Genomic DNA, 16,908 nt, shown 5'->3' with positions numbered 1-16,908 from the left:
GGGCGGGAGGCCGCGGGCCGCGTCCGGCCCGGTACCGGCTGAGCGCGGGCTGAGTCATCCGGGTTCCCGCCACCTTCCCTCCCTCGCGGCGGGGCCCGCGGGATCTCGCTGAGCCTTTCGGTCCGGCACGTGGTGTGGGGGGCGGGCACACGCCACATGAGGGCCCGGGCCCGGCGGGGTTTTCCGAGCTGAGGCGCAGGCGGAAGGGAGCCGAGCGCTGTCCTCCCCACGGGCACTGGTCCCCGGGTGGGGAACGCTGCCCTGACACCCGCGTTCCAAGGAAAGCAGTGGGTCTCGGGCGGCTTCCGTTGCGGCCACTTGAGGGTTGCTCCTGCCGCCTCGCGGAGGCCACCTGGCGTGGAACAGAGTGATGATGGAAACCCGAGGTGTGGGGGGCACTCAGGAGGCAGCTGGATGTGGGAAACCAGTGAGCAGAGGGCGGCGGCAAAGCCCCGCGGAGTTAAGTACCTGTTTCACAGCACCTCGGAAATACCCCGGGCCCAGAAACGTCAGGTCGGCGGGATGGGAGCGTGATAAACACGTAACTGACACGTTCTGGAGAAGACAAGTGTTCCTGCCAGTCTGTGACATTTTCTGGAACCACTGGCCTTGACAGCCCTGTGGCCCGCACGCTTTAACTGAAACCCGCCTCTCCGGAGGGTCTCGTGACAGTGAAGCGCAGTCTGCCAGCACAGCAGCCTGTGCTTCACCTGAGAGCCACCAGCACTGGCCTACTTGTAATCATCCCACCGGTTGTCACTTGTCAGTTTTCCACCTGGGCAGGAGATGACTTTCAGTCAATAAATAAAATGACAGCGTATCCCTTTATTTCCCATCACTTTTAAATTTCATCGTTGTGTATGCACATTTCTCTCCTAGACTGTGGCTGGTGACATTCTCCACAGATGCTGAGGTGCCTATACCCCTGGCGCTGGCCATTACTGAGCTGTGGTAGGTGTAGACCGTACCTCCTGAAGCAAAACCTCTTTACGATGAAGTTGCAGTCTGCAGAATTCCAGTCGCTTTTCACAGAAGGACTGAAGGGTCTGACAGGTGAGAGTCTCGGGCCTTTGCTTGCTTTGGAAGCAAGTGGAGATGCAAAGCGTTAATGTTTCTTAACCAACATTCGAGGTCTTTGGTGGTGGTTTTTTAGCTGTTGAAAGAATGGCCCGGTGTGGGTAATCCAACACTGCAGCTGAATCACAAGAGGCAAGAAATGCCCGCAGTTAAAAGCCTGGCTCTTCCGTGCTGTGCCGAGTGCTTACATGCGGTGCAGTTCTGGGCCTGCTAACTGAACGAGGAGGTGTGTTTTCTCTTGTCTCGTGAATGAGGAGTCAGCCATAGGAATGTGAATGCTTCACCAGCCCTCATGTAACTAACACTTGGGACCTGGGCTCTGGACTTGCTCAGTCTGATCTCAGAGCCCAGCTGGAAACCACTAAGCAGTGTTTCCTCCCTGGGGATAAGTGCTTCTTGCGAGACCTGAAGGAAACGCGTCGCCTCCATTAGTGCACGTGCAGAACTTACCTGGGAGGCTCACAGGAAGTGGATTTAGCTAAGTGCTGACGACAGCAGCTCTATCTTGCTTGCCAGTTCCGTCCTTCTTATGTCGTCCTCAATATCAGCTACCGCTCTTGCTGGAGCATCCACACAGCTTGCATTTCAAAGCCTGTGGTGTTTAGTGGCGCCTCAGAACTATGTTAAGGTGTGTGTTTGTGGAAACATGGCCTGCACGGTGCTTTGCAACCCCCGCTGTCCACCAGCCTCACCTGGGAGCTTTTAAAACATACAGATGCTAGGGACCCAGCCCTGACCCCCTGACTGGAGTCTCTGAGGAGGGTGGGCATCTGTAAACTTTTATGAGAACTCCGCTTTAATTCTGATGCATAGAAGGTAGAGGAATCGCTGCTTTAAAATGACTCTGCTTGTATTAGGTGATTCCTAAAGCTGCTTTCCTGTTCTTGAATTAGATGATTTTTTAGGTACCTGTCAGAGGTAAACAGTCCAGAACTAGTTGATTCTTATAGGTTCTTCACCTGGTCTTGAAGTAGAGGGCCTAAGTTGATGCTTCACTGTTTGTTAATTAGTGTAAAAAATAATAGAAACTCACTGTCCAATAGAAACTTAACTTGAGTCACATATGCAGTGTATACTTCTAGCAACCACATTAGAAAGGTAATAACAAACGGGTGAAATTAATTTCGTTATTTTTAATTACATCTCATTTAACCCACTGTATCTATGTTACCCTTTTAATATGAGATTTACGTAAAAATCGTTAGCTATTTCACATCCTCGTAAGCCTCTGAAATCTGGTACTGAGCATGCACAGACCGTCTCAGTGCAGACTCGCCGCAGTTCAAGTGCTCCGTGACCACATGTGGCTGCTGTTTGCACAGCACAGGACTAGCGGCTCCAGCTTTGACTTGAATTCAAGCCCGTTCCTTCTTCCTGTGTCTTTCCCACCTCCCAGTCCTCCCCTCTTCAACTGCAAGAGGCCTCGTGGAGAAAAGGCGCCACATGATCGATGTCGCTACCTAACTCTGGTGGCCTGGCTCACATCCTTCTGCATTTTTCTTTTGGAAACAAGGCTCTAGATATTGATTATTATAGATTCTTGAACATCTTTCGTTTTAACAATTGCGTTTGGCTTACTAACCTGACTTCAAGAGCTGAATCTCCTCTATCTTGAGAGGTGACGTCCTGGGGAAGTTGGAACCTGCGCAGGGTGGTGCGTCAGAGGCAGTACTTGCCCAAGGTGTCGCCTCAGAAGACTGGCAGAAGGGAGTGAGGACCTATTCTGAAGTCGGCTTTTTCTAGGCTGCAGGGGAAGGGGCAAAAATGAGATCTTTTAATGAAGTGCTCGACAGAAAATCTAATAATCGCTTTTAGTTGGTCTTTGCTACTTTTTAAACTTGAGCATCTTAGTAAAATACAATGTTCTGTATGAAAACAACGCACAAAAATACACGAAGGGAAAAGCGATTGCTGTCGTATGGCGCTGCTCTGCAGTTTAACGCTGTGCCACTTCTCGGGTCGTAAGAGCGCGTTGCCGCCTGTAGAATTGTTTTCAGTCTGCAGGCATCTGGGCGCTAGGGTACCACGTTCTGCTCACACAGCATTTTATTATTTGTCAGTTTATTTCATGTAATTAACTTTTCATTTTGCTTGGGGACAACCATTTAGTGCTAGGGGCGTATAGGGTTAAATCCCCATTCTACATAGGAGACTGAACTTCCAAACGTAGCATTTTTGCCTAAGTTACACAGTCAGTGGGCGAGCCAGGCTTCTTTGGCCACTTGGTTGTGGTCTGTACTCACCGCCGGGTGATAGTGCTCAGTGTATGTCATGTCACAAAGTTGTCATGTTAGCAGAGGGACAGTAGGAACAGCTGGCCGCTCCTGGAAACGCGAAAGAGCAATGTTTGTTTTCTGGTGGTCACAGTCATGCCATGTACCATCTGCCTGCTTACACCCCCGCTCACCCCCATCCCCCACCCTCCAGCACTCAGAATTCAGATTTGTAAAGAAGTTAATGAAAATTGGACTGAAAATTAACAAAAAGATTTGGACTGAAAATTAACATAAAAGATTGGAGACAGTTATCAAAGTTTCTGACACGTATATGTTAGTCTTGGATTGCCGATGAGAACAACAGGTGGCAGATGGAGCAGATTAGCAGTTTTAGAATGAGATTCTGCCTTTTTGAGTCTTAGGATTAAATTTACAATTAAATTTAGTGGTAGTAGGTGTCATTTTCACTGAGTATGTTTGTACTCTACCAAAATTGTTAGAATGTGGAATTTATCCCTGTTTCTAGACAATCGTGTCCATAATCGAAGAAAAAAGGAATCTTTAAGCTTAATCCCTATAGTCTTAGGTCAGTATATCATCATGCCGTTCTTATAGTTTTTAGGACTCCCATTCCATGCATGCACATGTGTATGCCTTTCTCAATTGTATTAAAATATTAGAATTGTGAGATTTTTGGAAATAGTTATAGATTTCCATAGAACTAATCAAAGTGACGAATGGGTTACGTAGAGTTCTGGATCTCTTTTCCAGTTAATTTATCCGATGCCTTTGGCCTCACCGTTGTATTTCAGCGGAGCCAGCGTGCGATGCTAAAGCAGCGGTCATCCACGTGTTCGGTCTCGCCTTCTTCATCCTGTGAAGGCAGGTTCGCATGAAAGTAAAATGTGCCCATTGTTTTGCATCCAAAACAATTTCTTAGATGCTGTTTTAATTTGAAGGAAGAAAACCTTTTAAAAAAATGCCCTCACAGGGAAGCCCCCTGTTCTTAACTAAGCTAGAACATCGCAGCTCGGTTCCTTGGTGAGCCAAGTGTGTGTGGAGACGAGCGAGGTTGGTGTTTGACCCCGGGAAGCGGGGACACTCTGGCACGTGAGCAGGCGATTCTCGGGTGACCGGTGTGCATAAGGGCAGCCACGCCAGAATAAGCTCACTCAGTCCGGCGAGGCTTCCTAAACTCTGTCACGAGAGATGGGTCAAGGCAAGCTGGTCGGCGTTTTTCCTGCCGTGGGGGGTGACCCCTTAGTGGACCATAGAGTCAGAATTTAGCGGCCATGACTAGTCTTCAAAAGGTAGCGGGAAAGAGGACAGAATTGAATAGATTTGATTGCGTGGTGTGTAGTAGGGGTCTTAGTTCATGAAACGTTTGCCCCACACACACATGCACGTGCACACACACGTGTGAGTGAGCGCTACGCGAAATGTCTTTCTTAGTGTGGCTCTGCGCCAAGATGGTGGACAGCAGCTGCCCTACTGGGTGGGTGCGTAGGGCAGGGGCTTGGGCGACGTGGCCTTTGTGAATAGGGTTGCAGAGGGGACGTACGGGAGAGTCAGGTGTGTGTGAGATGTGCGGGGTCAGTGAGATGAGACAGCCAGGCCATGGAGCCCGGGGACAGTGCTGGGTGGCCACCAGAGGCAGCGCCATCCATCGAGCTGCGTGTCAGACCCCTATCCCCGGCATGGGGCTGGACTCGGGGCAGGGACAGGAGTCAGGGTTCCCTGAGGCCCAGGACAGGAGGAGGATCAGAGACGCTGCACCAGGGAGGAACGAAGGTCGCATCCGAAATTTCATGGTGGTCCTTCCCGGTTCTCTCTTTTTTCTTTTAAGATTTTTATTAAAACATAGCTGGCATACAATCCTGTCTCAGTTTCCGGTGTATGTGACAGGCACCTCACTTCGCGGGGGGTTCTAAGTGCTGCGATCGACGCGTGTTTGCTGCTCTCGGAGTTGCACGCGTAAACGAATCGCCTCGACTCCGGGGCACAGAGCGGTGTGATCGAGAACACGGCACATCTCCGAGGTGCTCACAGACAGCCGGGGGAGGAAAGCCTGTTCCCTTTGCCCGCTGCTCGTAACTCAGACGTATGCGGACGACCGCGAGGCAGCGCGAGCTTCGGAGTTAAGTTGGGTCAGCAAGGGAAAACTGCACGTCCCCGCCGAGCACGTCACTTGGTGTCTGTAGGCCTCGTTCTCCCGGTTTTCTCGTGAACGCGCTCAGTTCGGTGACCTCTGCTGTCTCTCCCAGAGCGAAAGGCCTCGCGCTTCCGCGCCGCTTGCGAGCTGCGCGTTGAAACACCTGTTCTTTGTCGCCGCAGAGTTGTTCGTCAGGGAGAACCACGAGCTGCGCATCGCAGGAGGAGCGGTGCGGGACCTGCTGAGCGGGGTCAAGCCACAGGACGTGGACTTCGCCACCACCGCCACCCCCAGCCAGATGAAGGGCATGTTTCAGTCTGCCGGCGTGCGCATGATCAACAACAAGGGCGAGAAGCACGGGACCATCACTGCGCGGGTGAGGGCGACAGCCGGCCGCGGTGGCGCCTCCGGTGTCCTTCCAGACACGTCCGCATTTCTTCCGAGTTGAGTACAGCGAATCGTGACAGCTGAGTGGACGTCTCCTCTGTCCTCTCAGACCCCACCCCTTCCCTCCTCCTCACTCGGCTCATTTGTGCTACTTACCTGCTGCCCCCATGTCCCCGGAGGCCTGTCCGTGCCGCGGTGTTCAGCCGTGGCTGTCAGTCTCCCAGCGTAAGGTGGCGTCTGCTGGCTTCTCTTCCGACCACAGCCCCCCACGGCAAGCTGGAGACCCCCTCCCCTGGGCTCCTGGTGCCTTCGCTCCACGGGTCAGGCTGTGGGAACACTCAGGGTGTACAGGGCTGTGTCCTCCGCAGCCAGACCGGGTGGCCTGGGATGACTGCGTTTCCTGCGGTTAGTAGCGTTTTCCAGGGACATCGCTTTCCGCGTGCCGGTGCGTCCTGCGCTGTCACGCCGTCTGTCCCTCTCCGCAGACCGAGCACTTGCGGGTTCAGGACCCTGTCGGGAGCCCTCCCCGGGCCCCCTGGGGCAGCTTCCCAGGCCCCTTCCCGGCGCCGCGTGTCCCGTGGGCCGCGCGGGTGCGCTTGTGCTCCCGCCGCATTCTCATCGTCTGGAGCAAGGGCCGCCTGCTCCGTCTGCGGTTGTTTTGTCTGGTCCCCGCCCCCGTCCCTGCCCCCGCCCCTGCCTGGCTCTGAGCGCTGCCGGCCGTGGCGTCAGGCGGGAGCCGCGGTGTCTGCCTTCGGGCGATGCCACAGGGAGGCAGCGCGGGCCGGGCCGGGGTCTCCTCCGCAGCCCGACGCTTTCCCTTCTGAAGCCTTCCCGACCTTTTTCTCAGATGACCGCCTCGCTTTGGGTTTGTGGTCTCTCTCCTGCGCTGGGGGCCCCAGTGCCCCTCCTGCCCCCCTCTCCTGGGTTCATCCCCTCTGCTGAGCGTCCTCTCTGCAAACGCCTGTGGCGTCGAAGGGTGGACCATGGGGACTGATCCGGTTTTAGCTTTTGTCTCCTCTGTTTTATGTTCTCATGTCTTTTATTTTACTTTCCACGAGATTGCCTTAATTTGGTCATCAGTCTTTCTATTGTATTTGCAAGGTTCGCTGTCTTTTGAATTTCCTAGAGGTCTCTTCTAGGATAGTTCTCCTGAAAGCTCCTGTTCTTGCACCAGATGCACTGTTTTGTCTTATTTCCCTTGGGATGTTGATTAGAGTTACTTTGACAGTGTGTTTATTTCCTCTGAGCTTTTTCTGTCTCTCCTCCGGCTTCGCGTAAGTGGGGTGTTCTTTGGCTCTCCGTGTGTTCGGGTGATCCGCCTGTGTTTGGGAGATGACTGGGGAGCTTTGCTGTCGTTTCGTGTGGCAGTGCCAGCCAGCTGGCTGTGGGGCCACCAGTGTCCACATCAGTGGCCTTTTCATTAGGAGAACTCAGGAACCCTCCGGCGTTGTCCGGGTTCGGATAAACCGGGGATTAGCATATAAAAACCGAGTGGCAGAGGGACGGGAGTCATGCTGGGTTTTGGTCACTCGGCCTTGCTCTCATGGTGGCACGTCACTCCCGTGGTCCTTCCTCTGTCTCCGTGAGGCGGAGCAGTCGTGACTGTTTCAGGTCAGCCTCCGTAGGGGTCACTGTCTGGCTCTCGGGGTGAGGGAGGCTTCTGGGGGTCTCAGTCCTCATACTTCACACCCTCTTGCTGCTTTCCTTTAGAGAGAATTGCGCCTCAGGTCCCCGAGCTCTGGAGTTCCGTGGCGAGGGCTAGCTCGTTTCTAGAATAGCACGTGTGAGGTCCAAGGGACCCTAGGGCAGGCTCCTGGTGATGGCCCGAGGCTGCTTGCTCCTGCGCAGAGGTTGCAGACTCCTTCTCGCTCGACGTGCAGCGCCCTCTGCCGTCCTCCCCGCGCGCCTGCACGTGCCCGTCAGCACCCGCCTCACACTGCGCCTGTCCCCACTGCGCCTGCGGCCATCCTTCCTCTCCCTTCCTGTGTGCGTCTGTGCGTACAGATCCTACTTGTTTTCCACGGCTCCGCCCCCTCGTCACTGTCACGAAGCCGTGCGACCCTGACGTGCAGCGCTTTATGCTGGTAGCATCGTCAGTGGGGACCGGTGAAGGAGCTGCAGGGGCCGCCAGCTGTTTCTCCCTCTCTGTCCTTTGCTTGGCGGTGCGTATTCTGCCGGTGGGTCTACAGCGCTTTGCAAACTGATGCTATCGAAAACTATTTCGAAGGGAAGCCTGATTCGACATGGAAGAACCGGATTATGCCATTTTAAGGGCTCCTCCCTTTCGCCACACCACTGTCAGCCTCATCTCTTCTGATCAGGATGAGTTTATTATTTTTTAAAGTATTCTTCGGGTCTGTCTTTGAATATTGTGGGTGTCGTTCTGTGCCAGGGTGTGTGTGCACAGGTTGACTTTCAAAAGAAAGCAGGTATATCGAGCTGTCAGGGCTCACGTATTATTTTCAATCCATCCAGTAATACTAAAACCTAACTTTTACAAAACGTGTTTTATTACAGCTTCACGAAGAGAATTTTGAAATCACTACGCTGCGGATCGACGTCCTGACGGACGGAAGGCACGCCGAGGTGGAATTCACCACCGACTGGCAGAAGGACGCGGAGCGCAGAGACCTCACTATAAATTCTATGTTTCTAGGTAAGACGTGGAGAGAAAATGAGGTTTCGAATCGGCCTGAGCGCCTTCTTTTCAAGTGAAACTCGAAACGTGCAACCCGAGCGTTCGTGTAGGTTTCTTCTGAGAGACAGGGCGGCTCTGGAGCGGGGAGCCGGGTTCAGGTGCGGGCGCGTCACTTGCCGGCTGTGCCGCAAGGGCCTGGACGTTAGGCACCTCTAGGGTTGTCGTGAGGGCTGCGGGAGGCGGTGAGCTGGGCCTTCCAACAGGGCCGGGCCGTGGACACGCAGTCAGTGTTAGCTTACGGATCACGTGCGAACGCGGTGACGTTTTGGGTAAGGAGAGGGTACACACACACATGCACATACACATGCACACACAGGTACACACACGCGCACACGACACAGGCACACGCACACACGCACATGTGTGCGCGCACGCGTGTGCACACGTACATGCAGGTGCGCACACACAGACGCACGCACATGCACACACGCACGCACTTCGTGTCACGCCTCTTCCTCTCTGCCGTCCTTCATGGTGCAGGCCACCCTCTGCTTGGCGCCCCGTGGACGCTGGCGTGTGCCACCCGCCCCTTTCGGTTGCTGAGCCCGTGCAGGGCCAGCCCCTGTCCCGTATGGCGTCTGGGAGCCGCCATCTTGGATGGGGCAGGCCGGCAGGAGGAAGCCTGTTTATCGTCCCAGCTCAGTTCTGCCAGTGGACGCAGTGAGACTCCTGACAGGAGCAGATGCGAGTTAGGTTAGTGTTTTGGTCCATGATGGAATCATTATTTTTTGTACTTTATGTTTTAGAAGAGTCCCTTACATTTAAGACGCTGCATTAGTGAGAGATGCAGCATCCGGTACCCTAATGGGCCGCGGCGACAGTGACAGTGTAGGGTGAAGTCAGGATCAGCTTGGCGGGATGGAGAAGGGGGCTGCGGGCCAGGGCAGGATCTCTCGCTAGTGACGTCAACGACAGGTCGCGTTTTAGAGACACAGCGGTGGTCACTGCACGTACGCCGTGTCACTTAACTCTCAGATGACCTTCATGATGTGGGTAAAACCCATCTGACACGTGAGGAAACTGACTCAGAGATGCTAAGCAATGCGGCCTGAGCAGGTTGCAGAGCCAGGTGACTCACGACCCACGGGAGCCCCGTCTTGGCCAGGCTCCGGGCCTTGTCCCCTCACGGCCACACACGCAGCGTGGACATACAGCCTGTGGACAGACAGAGCTTCTCATCACGAACTTAACTGGGAGGTAGAAACTAACGTACTTTTGCAAGATGCTGTTTCATAAACATCAGAGCCGGTCTGATGGGCACCCGAGTTTTCAAACGCTGGCTGACCCTCGCCACATGCCAAGCGCTGTCTAAGCGCGTCACACGCGTGTAATCGGCCCTGGGAGGCAGTGCTGCTGTTTCTCCCACAGTGACTCGGTGACTCGCTCCGAGGCACACGGCTCAGAAATCGGGGAATCAGATTCCAGCTCCAGCAGCCTGGCCCAGGGGCTCGTTCTTCCCCTCCGCCTTGGTCTCAGCGACTCATCTTTCTCATTTCCAGTCAGCGCATTTTAAAAGAGTGGCGTTCAGACAAGACAGTGGACCCCAAGGGGACACTCACTGATCTCCTTGCAGTCCTTTGTTTCATTCTGGTCCAGGCTTTTTTCAGGCTTTATTGGATGAGACATTTCTCGTTCTGGTTGTTTCGCAAGTCCTTATGTTTGCTTTTGTCAAATCGCAAGTTTTTTCCTCCAAATTTTGCTCTTTTCTGCAAAAGACCTTAGTACTTCCACATTCACCAGGGCGAGTTCAGTCTCTTCACTAAGAAGCCGATGTGCCCCATTTATTTACGTTACTTTGTAATTATATTTTAGTCCTATTTACTTGCTTTTTTTGCCTTTTCGTTTTTTATTCGTTTGAATCTGGGGTCTTTTAAATTTGCCGCATGTGTCAAAGTACCATATAACCCAAAACACCGCGGGGAGTGCGGAGCCTGAGCTGACCAGTATTGTTGCACTTGGGATCATGGAAGAGCAGTCACGTTCAAACAGGACTGCAGTAACAGGTGGTTATTTTTCCTAAGTCAAGGCAGAGCTTCCTTCTTCGATGCCACACGTGCCGGAGGGTCGCCGCCTCCCCCTGCGGATGGCTGAACGGTGCCTGTGCCTCCGCTCCACTGCTGTCCTTCCTAGTCCCGATGGTGGCCTCTGTCTCAGTTTGCTTAGAACTGAGACATTCCCTGAGACACACGCCAGTTTCCATTCTGAAATCAGGAAAGTCCTAGGTTGACCGGGATGAATTTGGTCACTCCGCTAATTCCTGAAGTTTTAGGAGACTTACATTAAAATCATCTCACCCGTTTTTTCTTTCCGCTTAGCATATGAGAGAACATGGTCGTGGAAATCGTTTTGTCTACAGCTTTTTTGGAATGGCTGTTAGGTTCACATGGTTCAAAATTCACAAAGTGAAAATCTGCTTGTTTGATGTCTGGTTCTCTCTGCCCCTACTTCTTACTAGCATTTTTCCTGTTGGGTTTATTCTTGAGTATGTTATCGTTTTTAGTTGCTGTTGGAGATGCAGCCTCTTACTCTATCACATCTTCCATTCGATAGTGAATACGGATGAATGCTATTGACTTCTGTATTTTAACTTTACAACTCTTAACCGTGCTTAATTTTACTGTTTGTGAGTTTTTAGCTGATTTTCTTATGTCATCTAATTCTTGTTTTTCCAGTCTGATTCTTTTTTACTTTTTATTGCGGCATGTTTGATATACAACGTTATTAGTTTCAGGTATACAACATAATGTGATATTTGTATATGTGGTGGAATGATCACAATAAGTCTAATTGACATTCGTTACCACAGTTACAAAAGTGTTTTTCCTAGTGATGAGAACTCTTAAGATCTACTCTCTTAGTAACGTTCAAGTATGCAGTAGAGTATTATTAACTGCAGCCACCATGCTGTACAGTACATCTCATAACTTTTGTATTTTGTACTGGAAGTTCGTACCCTTTGACCCTTTCTCTCGGTACACCCACCGCCACCCCTGGCAGCCACCAGTCTGTTCTCTGGTTCTATGAGCTCAGTTTTGTTGTTGTTCAGGTTCCACATATAAGTGAGATCCTACAGTTTTGTCTTGCTCTGTCTGACTTATTTCACTCAGCATAATGCCGTCAGGGCGCATCCATTGTCACAGAGGGCAGGATTTCACTCTTTTATGGCTGCATACTACTCCACTGTGTGTGTGCACGTTATTTTCCAGTTCTTATTTGCTAATAGTCGTTTTTCTTTCCTCTTTTCTAATGAATAGGTTTTGATGGTACTTTGTTTGACTACTTTAATGGTTATGAAGATTTAAAAAATAAGAAAGTGAGATTTGTCGGACATGCTAAACAGAGGATACAAGAAGATTATCTTCGAATTTTAAGGTATTTCAGGTAAGAATTTTATAAAATTAATGATATAGTTTTTACTGTTATTACTAGAGCACAATCCTGACCATGCGAAACGCACAGCAGGTCCGTGTGCAAAACGGTCCCTCCCAGGTGTCTTTCTCCGGTAGAGACTTAGCCAGCTACAGTGTCCCCCCGCCCCCCGAACACACATACGGTTTCACTTCACAGGGTTCCAGTTACCCAGGGGCAGTCACCGCCTGAAAATAGTAAATGGAAGTTTCAGAAATAATTCATAAATTTTAAATTGCACGCTGTGTGAGTAAGGTGGTGGCATCTTGTGTCGTCCTCTGCGTCCTGCCCGGGACACGAGTCATCCCTTTGTCCAGTGTCCGCACCTGTGTACGCGCCCACCTGTTAGTTACTTGGTGGTTGTCTAGCTTATCAGATCGGTGATCAGAGAGAGAGAGAGAGACCACGTTCACACAACTGCAATTGTCGTCCATTGTTATAGCTATTCTATCATTACTTGTTGTTAATCTCTTATTGTCGTCCATTGTTATAGCTATTCTATCATTACTTGTTGTTAATCTCTTACTGCACCTAATTTATAAAGTCAGCTTTACCGCAGGTGTGCGCGTGCGTGCGTACGGGCAAAGCGGTACACACGGGGTTCAGTCCCGCCCATGGTTCCGGGCATCCCCTGGGGCTCCTGGAATGTGTCCCCGTGGATAAGGAGGGAGGGACCGCTGTGTGACCTGTGAGATGTTACTTAGATACTTCACATTTCCATCCCCAAACGTGCACAGACCCACCCCATGCTGATTACCTTTTGTCTGCGTCAGCCATGCATCATTTCCAAAACATCCAGCTTCCTTTTCGACTGAGCATTTCCTGTGCCGCCCCTTCGCTGCGTGGTGGCTGAGCACCAGGCGCTTCGTGCACGTGGCGGCCGGAGGCCCCAGCTCCCTGGGGCTGACACCCTGGGTGGTCGCGGGGGCTCCCAGGTGGGCCACGTGAGTGTGGACGGCTGCAGCAGCTGGTTTTGTGCGGAGCGAGGACTTAAACTCTGACTCTAACCTCTCTGTAAGCTGTGCCGGCGGGCCACCTTATGCCCAGTAGTAGTAATTTTTCACAGGTTGGGATCACTCAGCATATTGTCACATCCTGCATGTTTTGTCGACGAATGTTTTTCCTGTAAATGCGAGTATCTGCGGCATCTCTTTATAGAAGCCAGGACACGGCTGAGACTTAGCCATGGCCACGCAGGCATCTCGTTGAGCTGCCGATGAGCTGAACGGGGCCTGTGAGGCTTCTGGCCCTGGGAGCCCAGGGAATGCACCCGTGTCAGCGGCTCAGTTTGTCACGCTTGACACCCTTCCCGGCAGCACTGATGCGTGCGGCAGGCCGGCCCTGAGGGCTGGGGCCGCGCCGGCTGGCGTTCCTGTCCTCTGCGGCACCTTTGCAGAGGCGCTGGCTGCTTCAGCCAGGGCAGGTACCAAGTGGGCCGGTCACATGGCCACCCTGCACCTCTGTCGTGGCTGGGAAGTGAAAGTGAGGCGGGTGCTGGTTCTCACCAGCTTTGAGAAGGTTACTTATCTTACGGTGGATCTGGGGTTTTTTCATCTGGGGAAGAAGAGAAGCAACTAATTCCACGTTGCTTCTGATGAAGCGGGTGTGTGGGTCAGTCCCAGGAGAACGAAGGACAGGTTTTTCTGGGTGGCACGCCAGCGTAGAGGCGGTCCACTGTGAGGATTTTGTTTTGTAGGTTTTATGGGAGAATCGTAGACAAGCCTGGGGACCACGATGCTGAGACTTTGGAAGCAATTGCAGAAAATGCAAAAGGCTTGGCTGGAATATCGGGCGAGAGGATTTGGGTAGAACTGAAAAAAATGCTTGTTGGCAACCACGTCAATCATTTGATTCACCTCATCTATGACCTTGATGTGGCTCCTTACATAGGTGAGGCCGAGTGAGAAAGTATTTGCATTTTTGGCAGTGAAACTGGTGGTTTAAAATGTCATAGGAGAAAACGTTTGACTAACTTATTTGAAGAATTCTAAAAGAGGAAATGGAATATGTAAAAATAAGATTAACTTTGAGAACAGGATAGGACGGTCTGGTCACGGGTCGGGGACATCTCAAAGACCACAGAGGGTAGTGGTTCAAAGTGGCCCTAGAGCCAGACCGGAGTTCGAATGAGGCTTTGCCACTTACCAGCTCGCTGAGGTGGGTTCTTTCCTTACCTGGTCGTTTCTGAATCTAAAACTGAGCTGTGAACATAACAGCACCGTCCGACGAGGGGCTGCGAGCCGGGAGCTCGTAGTGTGTGACACTCAGAGGGGCGACGTGCAGGTCGTTCCATGAGTGTCGCAGTCAGCGTTCAGACGGGACAGTGCATCGTGTCGTCTACTCGCTTCCGGAAACTCGGGTCTGTTTACGTGAAGACTGGGTTATTGAGGGCGTGGGTGATCTGCGGTCACACGGCGGTGGGCAGTCAGTTTGCCATTGGATTGCGTCCCTTGTGGGTCTGATACCACCGTTACCGCCACCTCTGTCCCGGTGGAAACCAGGGCCCTCCTTGATGCTGGGGACGAGATGGGCGGGGACGGCGTTTCAGCGGCCCCTGTAGTCGAGTGTCAGACTGGCCCGCAGTGAGCCCTAGTGACAGGCGTTTTTGTGACCCAAGACCAGTACAGCATGTGTTTCTCATTGAACGTAGCCACTGCACAATGGGGCGGAAACGCTTTTCTCCCTGCAGGCTTACCGGCTAACGCAAGTTTAGAAGAATTCGACAAAGTCAGTAGAAATGTTGAAGGGTTCTCACCCAAGCCGATGACTCTCTTGGCCTCATTATTCAGAGTGCAGGACGATGTCACAAAGTTGGACGTGAGGCTGAAGATTTCAAAAGAAGAGAAAAACCTTGGTTTGTTTATAGTTAAAAACAGGAAAGATTTAATTAAAGCGACGGACAGTGCAGAACCATTGAAACCTTATCAAGACTTCGTTATAGACGTAAGTATACACCAGGCTTGTCAGAACGTGATTCATCTTCACTGAGAGGAAAGCCGGTTTATTGATGCTAGGACCTGCCGTATGTTCTGGGGTCGTCATTTATTTTAAACGGAAATTTCACATCGAGCATTTATTTAGATTTTAGGGTGAGATTGTGAGCCAGCTTTCTCCCGTGCGATGACACTAAACGTTTGGTTTTGGCCCTTAGTGCAGGGAATCCGATGCCACGACGCGTGTGTGCGAACTGCTGAAGTACCAGGGCGAGCACGGGCTCCTCAGGGACATGCAGCAGTGGTCCATCCCTCCGTTCCCTGTGAGTGGCCACGACATCAGGAAGGCGGGCATTTCCTCCGGCAAAGAAATCGGGGCTCTACTGCAGCAGTTGCGGGAACAGTGGAAGAAAAGCGGCTACCAGATGGGAAAAGACGAGCTTCTGAGTCACATAAGGAAGACCTGAGGTCCCCCGGGCCGGTCCCCGCAGGGCCGGGCGGGCGTTCCCGGTAAGACGCCTGTGCGCCTCTCTCCCCCGAGCGATGTTGAAGGGACTGGACCGTGTGGCGGAATGAAAGCCAGCGTGGAGGACCTCCTCAGGAAAATAAAGGTTTAATTTTGTGAAATAGAATTGTTTCTGACACTAATCTGATGTCCTCCTTCTCTTACTGATATACATCGCTGAGCCGTATTCTTTTGGGCTGTTGGCTAAGACAAGCGGAGTTGGCTTCATCTTTTTCTTTTATTTTTTTTAGGGCAGTAATAACTTCTATCTCAAAAAGTGGTATCGCAGAACTTTGAAAAGAGTATTTCTTGGCGGTGTTTGCAATTGAAATAACTGGGCTATTTTATACAATTGCCTAAGATAAGTGTCAGTTCTTAGCTGAATTCCTAAATAAACGTGTACTTGAAAATAGCTGACATTTGCATAAGATATCCTGTATAAAATGGGACCAGATGTGTCCCGGGTGGCTGGCATTCACACACCCCAGACTTGTTTTCGTAGGAAGGTGACAGCCGACTCCGCCCTCACCGGGCGAGCGGGGCCTGGCAGAGGCTGGCCCGCACGTCAGCGTTCCTGTCCCGAGCGCTCCCTTTGGAACTGGAAGGTGTGCTCACCTGCCGGTGCACCCCGGGTGCCTTTCTCTAGGGAAGAGGCCATGGCGTACCCCAGACTCCCTGAGCAGGCCTCCGCGCTCGCTCTTTAGCGAGCCGTGGGCGGACAGCACACAGTGCTCCTCGCCATATTCTGACGTGCGGAGTCACTCTTCCTCTCCCTGTGGCCAGTCGTAGCATCTCCGTGCCCTGTGGGCAAATAGCAGTGTTTCTATTCAAGCCCAGCCGAGGGGACTTGTGAAAAAGTCGGTGTAACGGGGAGCCTCAGAACAGCCGCACACAGGTCAGTGATGAACCTTTTCATAAAAGTATTCGCTGAAATTTTTAAGTACTGCTGGATATGTATTTGGACCCAACAGCACAGAATTCCTACTATTCTCTATGCAGATTGAGGTGTTTCGGAGGTCTGGTTTCGTCATGTATAAAACACTAACATAGCATGATATGCACGTTTTCTCATATTAGAGTTTTATTTGCAAGAGTCAGGAAACAGCGTGGAACGTTCTGAGATCACATCCTTCGGGGCAAACGTAAAAGCCAGTCCCCTCTCTGCAGCCGTGCTAGACTTGAGGGTAGAGACTGCCGTGCCCCTGGCGCTGAGCTTTAGTCCCTGTGACCACGTGACGACCCGGCAGCCATCTCGGCGCCTTGTGTCAGTGGCAGTGGAGCTATTACTCGGGTGCTGAACGAGGCGGCGGCACAGGCAGAGCCGACAGCCGACAGCGTGCTCGCGTTCCTTTTATGTGCGCTCCTTACACAGAGATGCAGCACGATACTCGGCCGATGTTTTCAGTCAAGGCAGTCAGAACCACTGCGTGTTTGGTAAAAGACAAGATACTGATAAACCGAGATACAAGAAATTTAACAGGCCGTTTTAGCCTCGTGTTTTACCCGATCAGTTGAACTTTTCCCACTGAATT

The 16,908-nt window shown here is 51.9% G+C and overlaps 1 protein-coding gene across 1 annotated transcript; it reads left to right on the top strand.

The window, feature by feature from the left end:
* The first annotated feature begins 7 nt into the window (after positions 1–7).
* Positions 8–15,788, top strand: TRNT1 (tRNA nucleotidyl transferase 1). The gene is made up of 8 exons (XM_006909165.2): positions 8–459; positions 880–1,053; positions 5,628–5,821; positions 8,350–8,488; positions 11,785–11,911; positions 13,635–13,828; positions 14,628–14,881; positions 15,090–15,788. Exons 2-8 carry the CDS (start codon positions 906–908, stop codon positions 15,336–15,338), a joined length of 1,305 nt encoding a protein of 434 aa, XP_006909227.1. The 5' UTR covers positions 8–459; positions 880–905; the 3' UTR covers positions 15,339–15,788.
* The last annotated feature ends 1,120 nt before the right edge of the window (positions 15,789–16,908 follow it).

The sequence above is a fragment of the Pteropus alecto genome, unplaced genomic scaffold (genome assembly GCF_000325575.1).
Source record: "Pteropus alecto unplaced genomic scaffold, ASM32557v1 scaffold53, whole genome shotgun sequence".
Classification (NCBI taxonomy): domain Eukaryota; kingdom Metazoa; phylum Chordata; class Mammalia; order Chiroptera; family Pteropodidae; genus Pteropus; species Pteropus alecto.
This window is presented reverse-complemented; position numbering and strand designations above follow the sequence as displayed.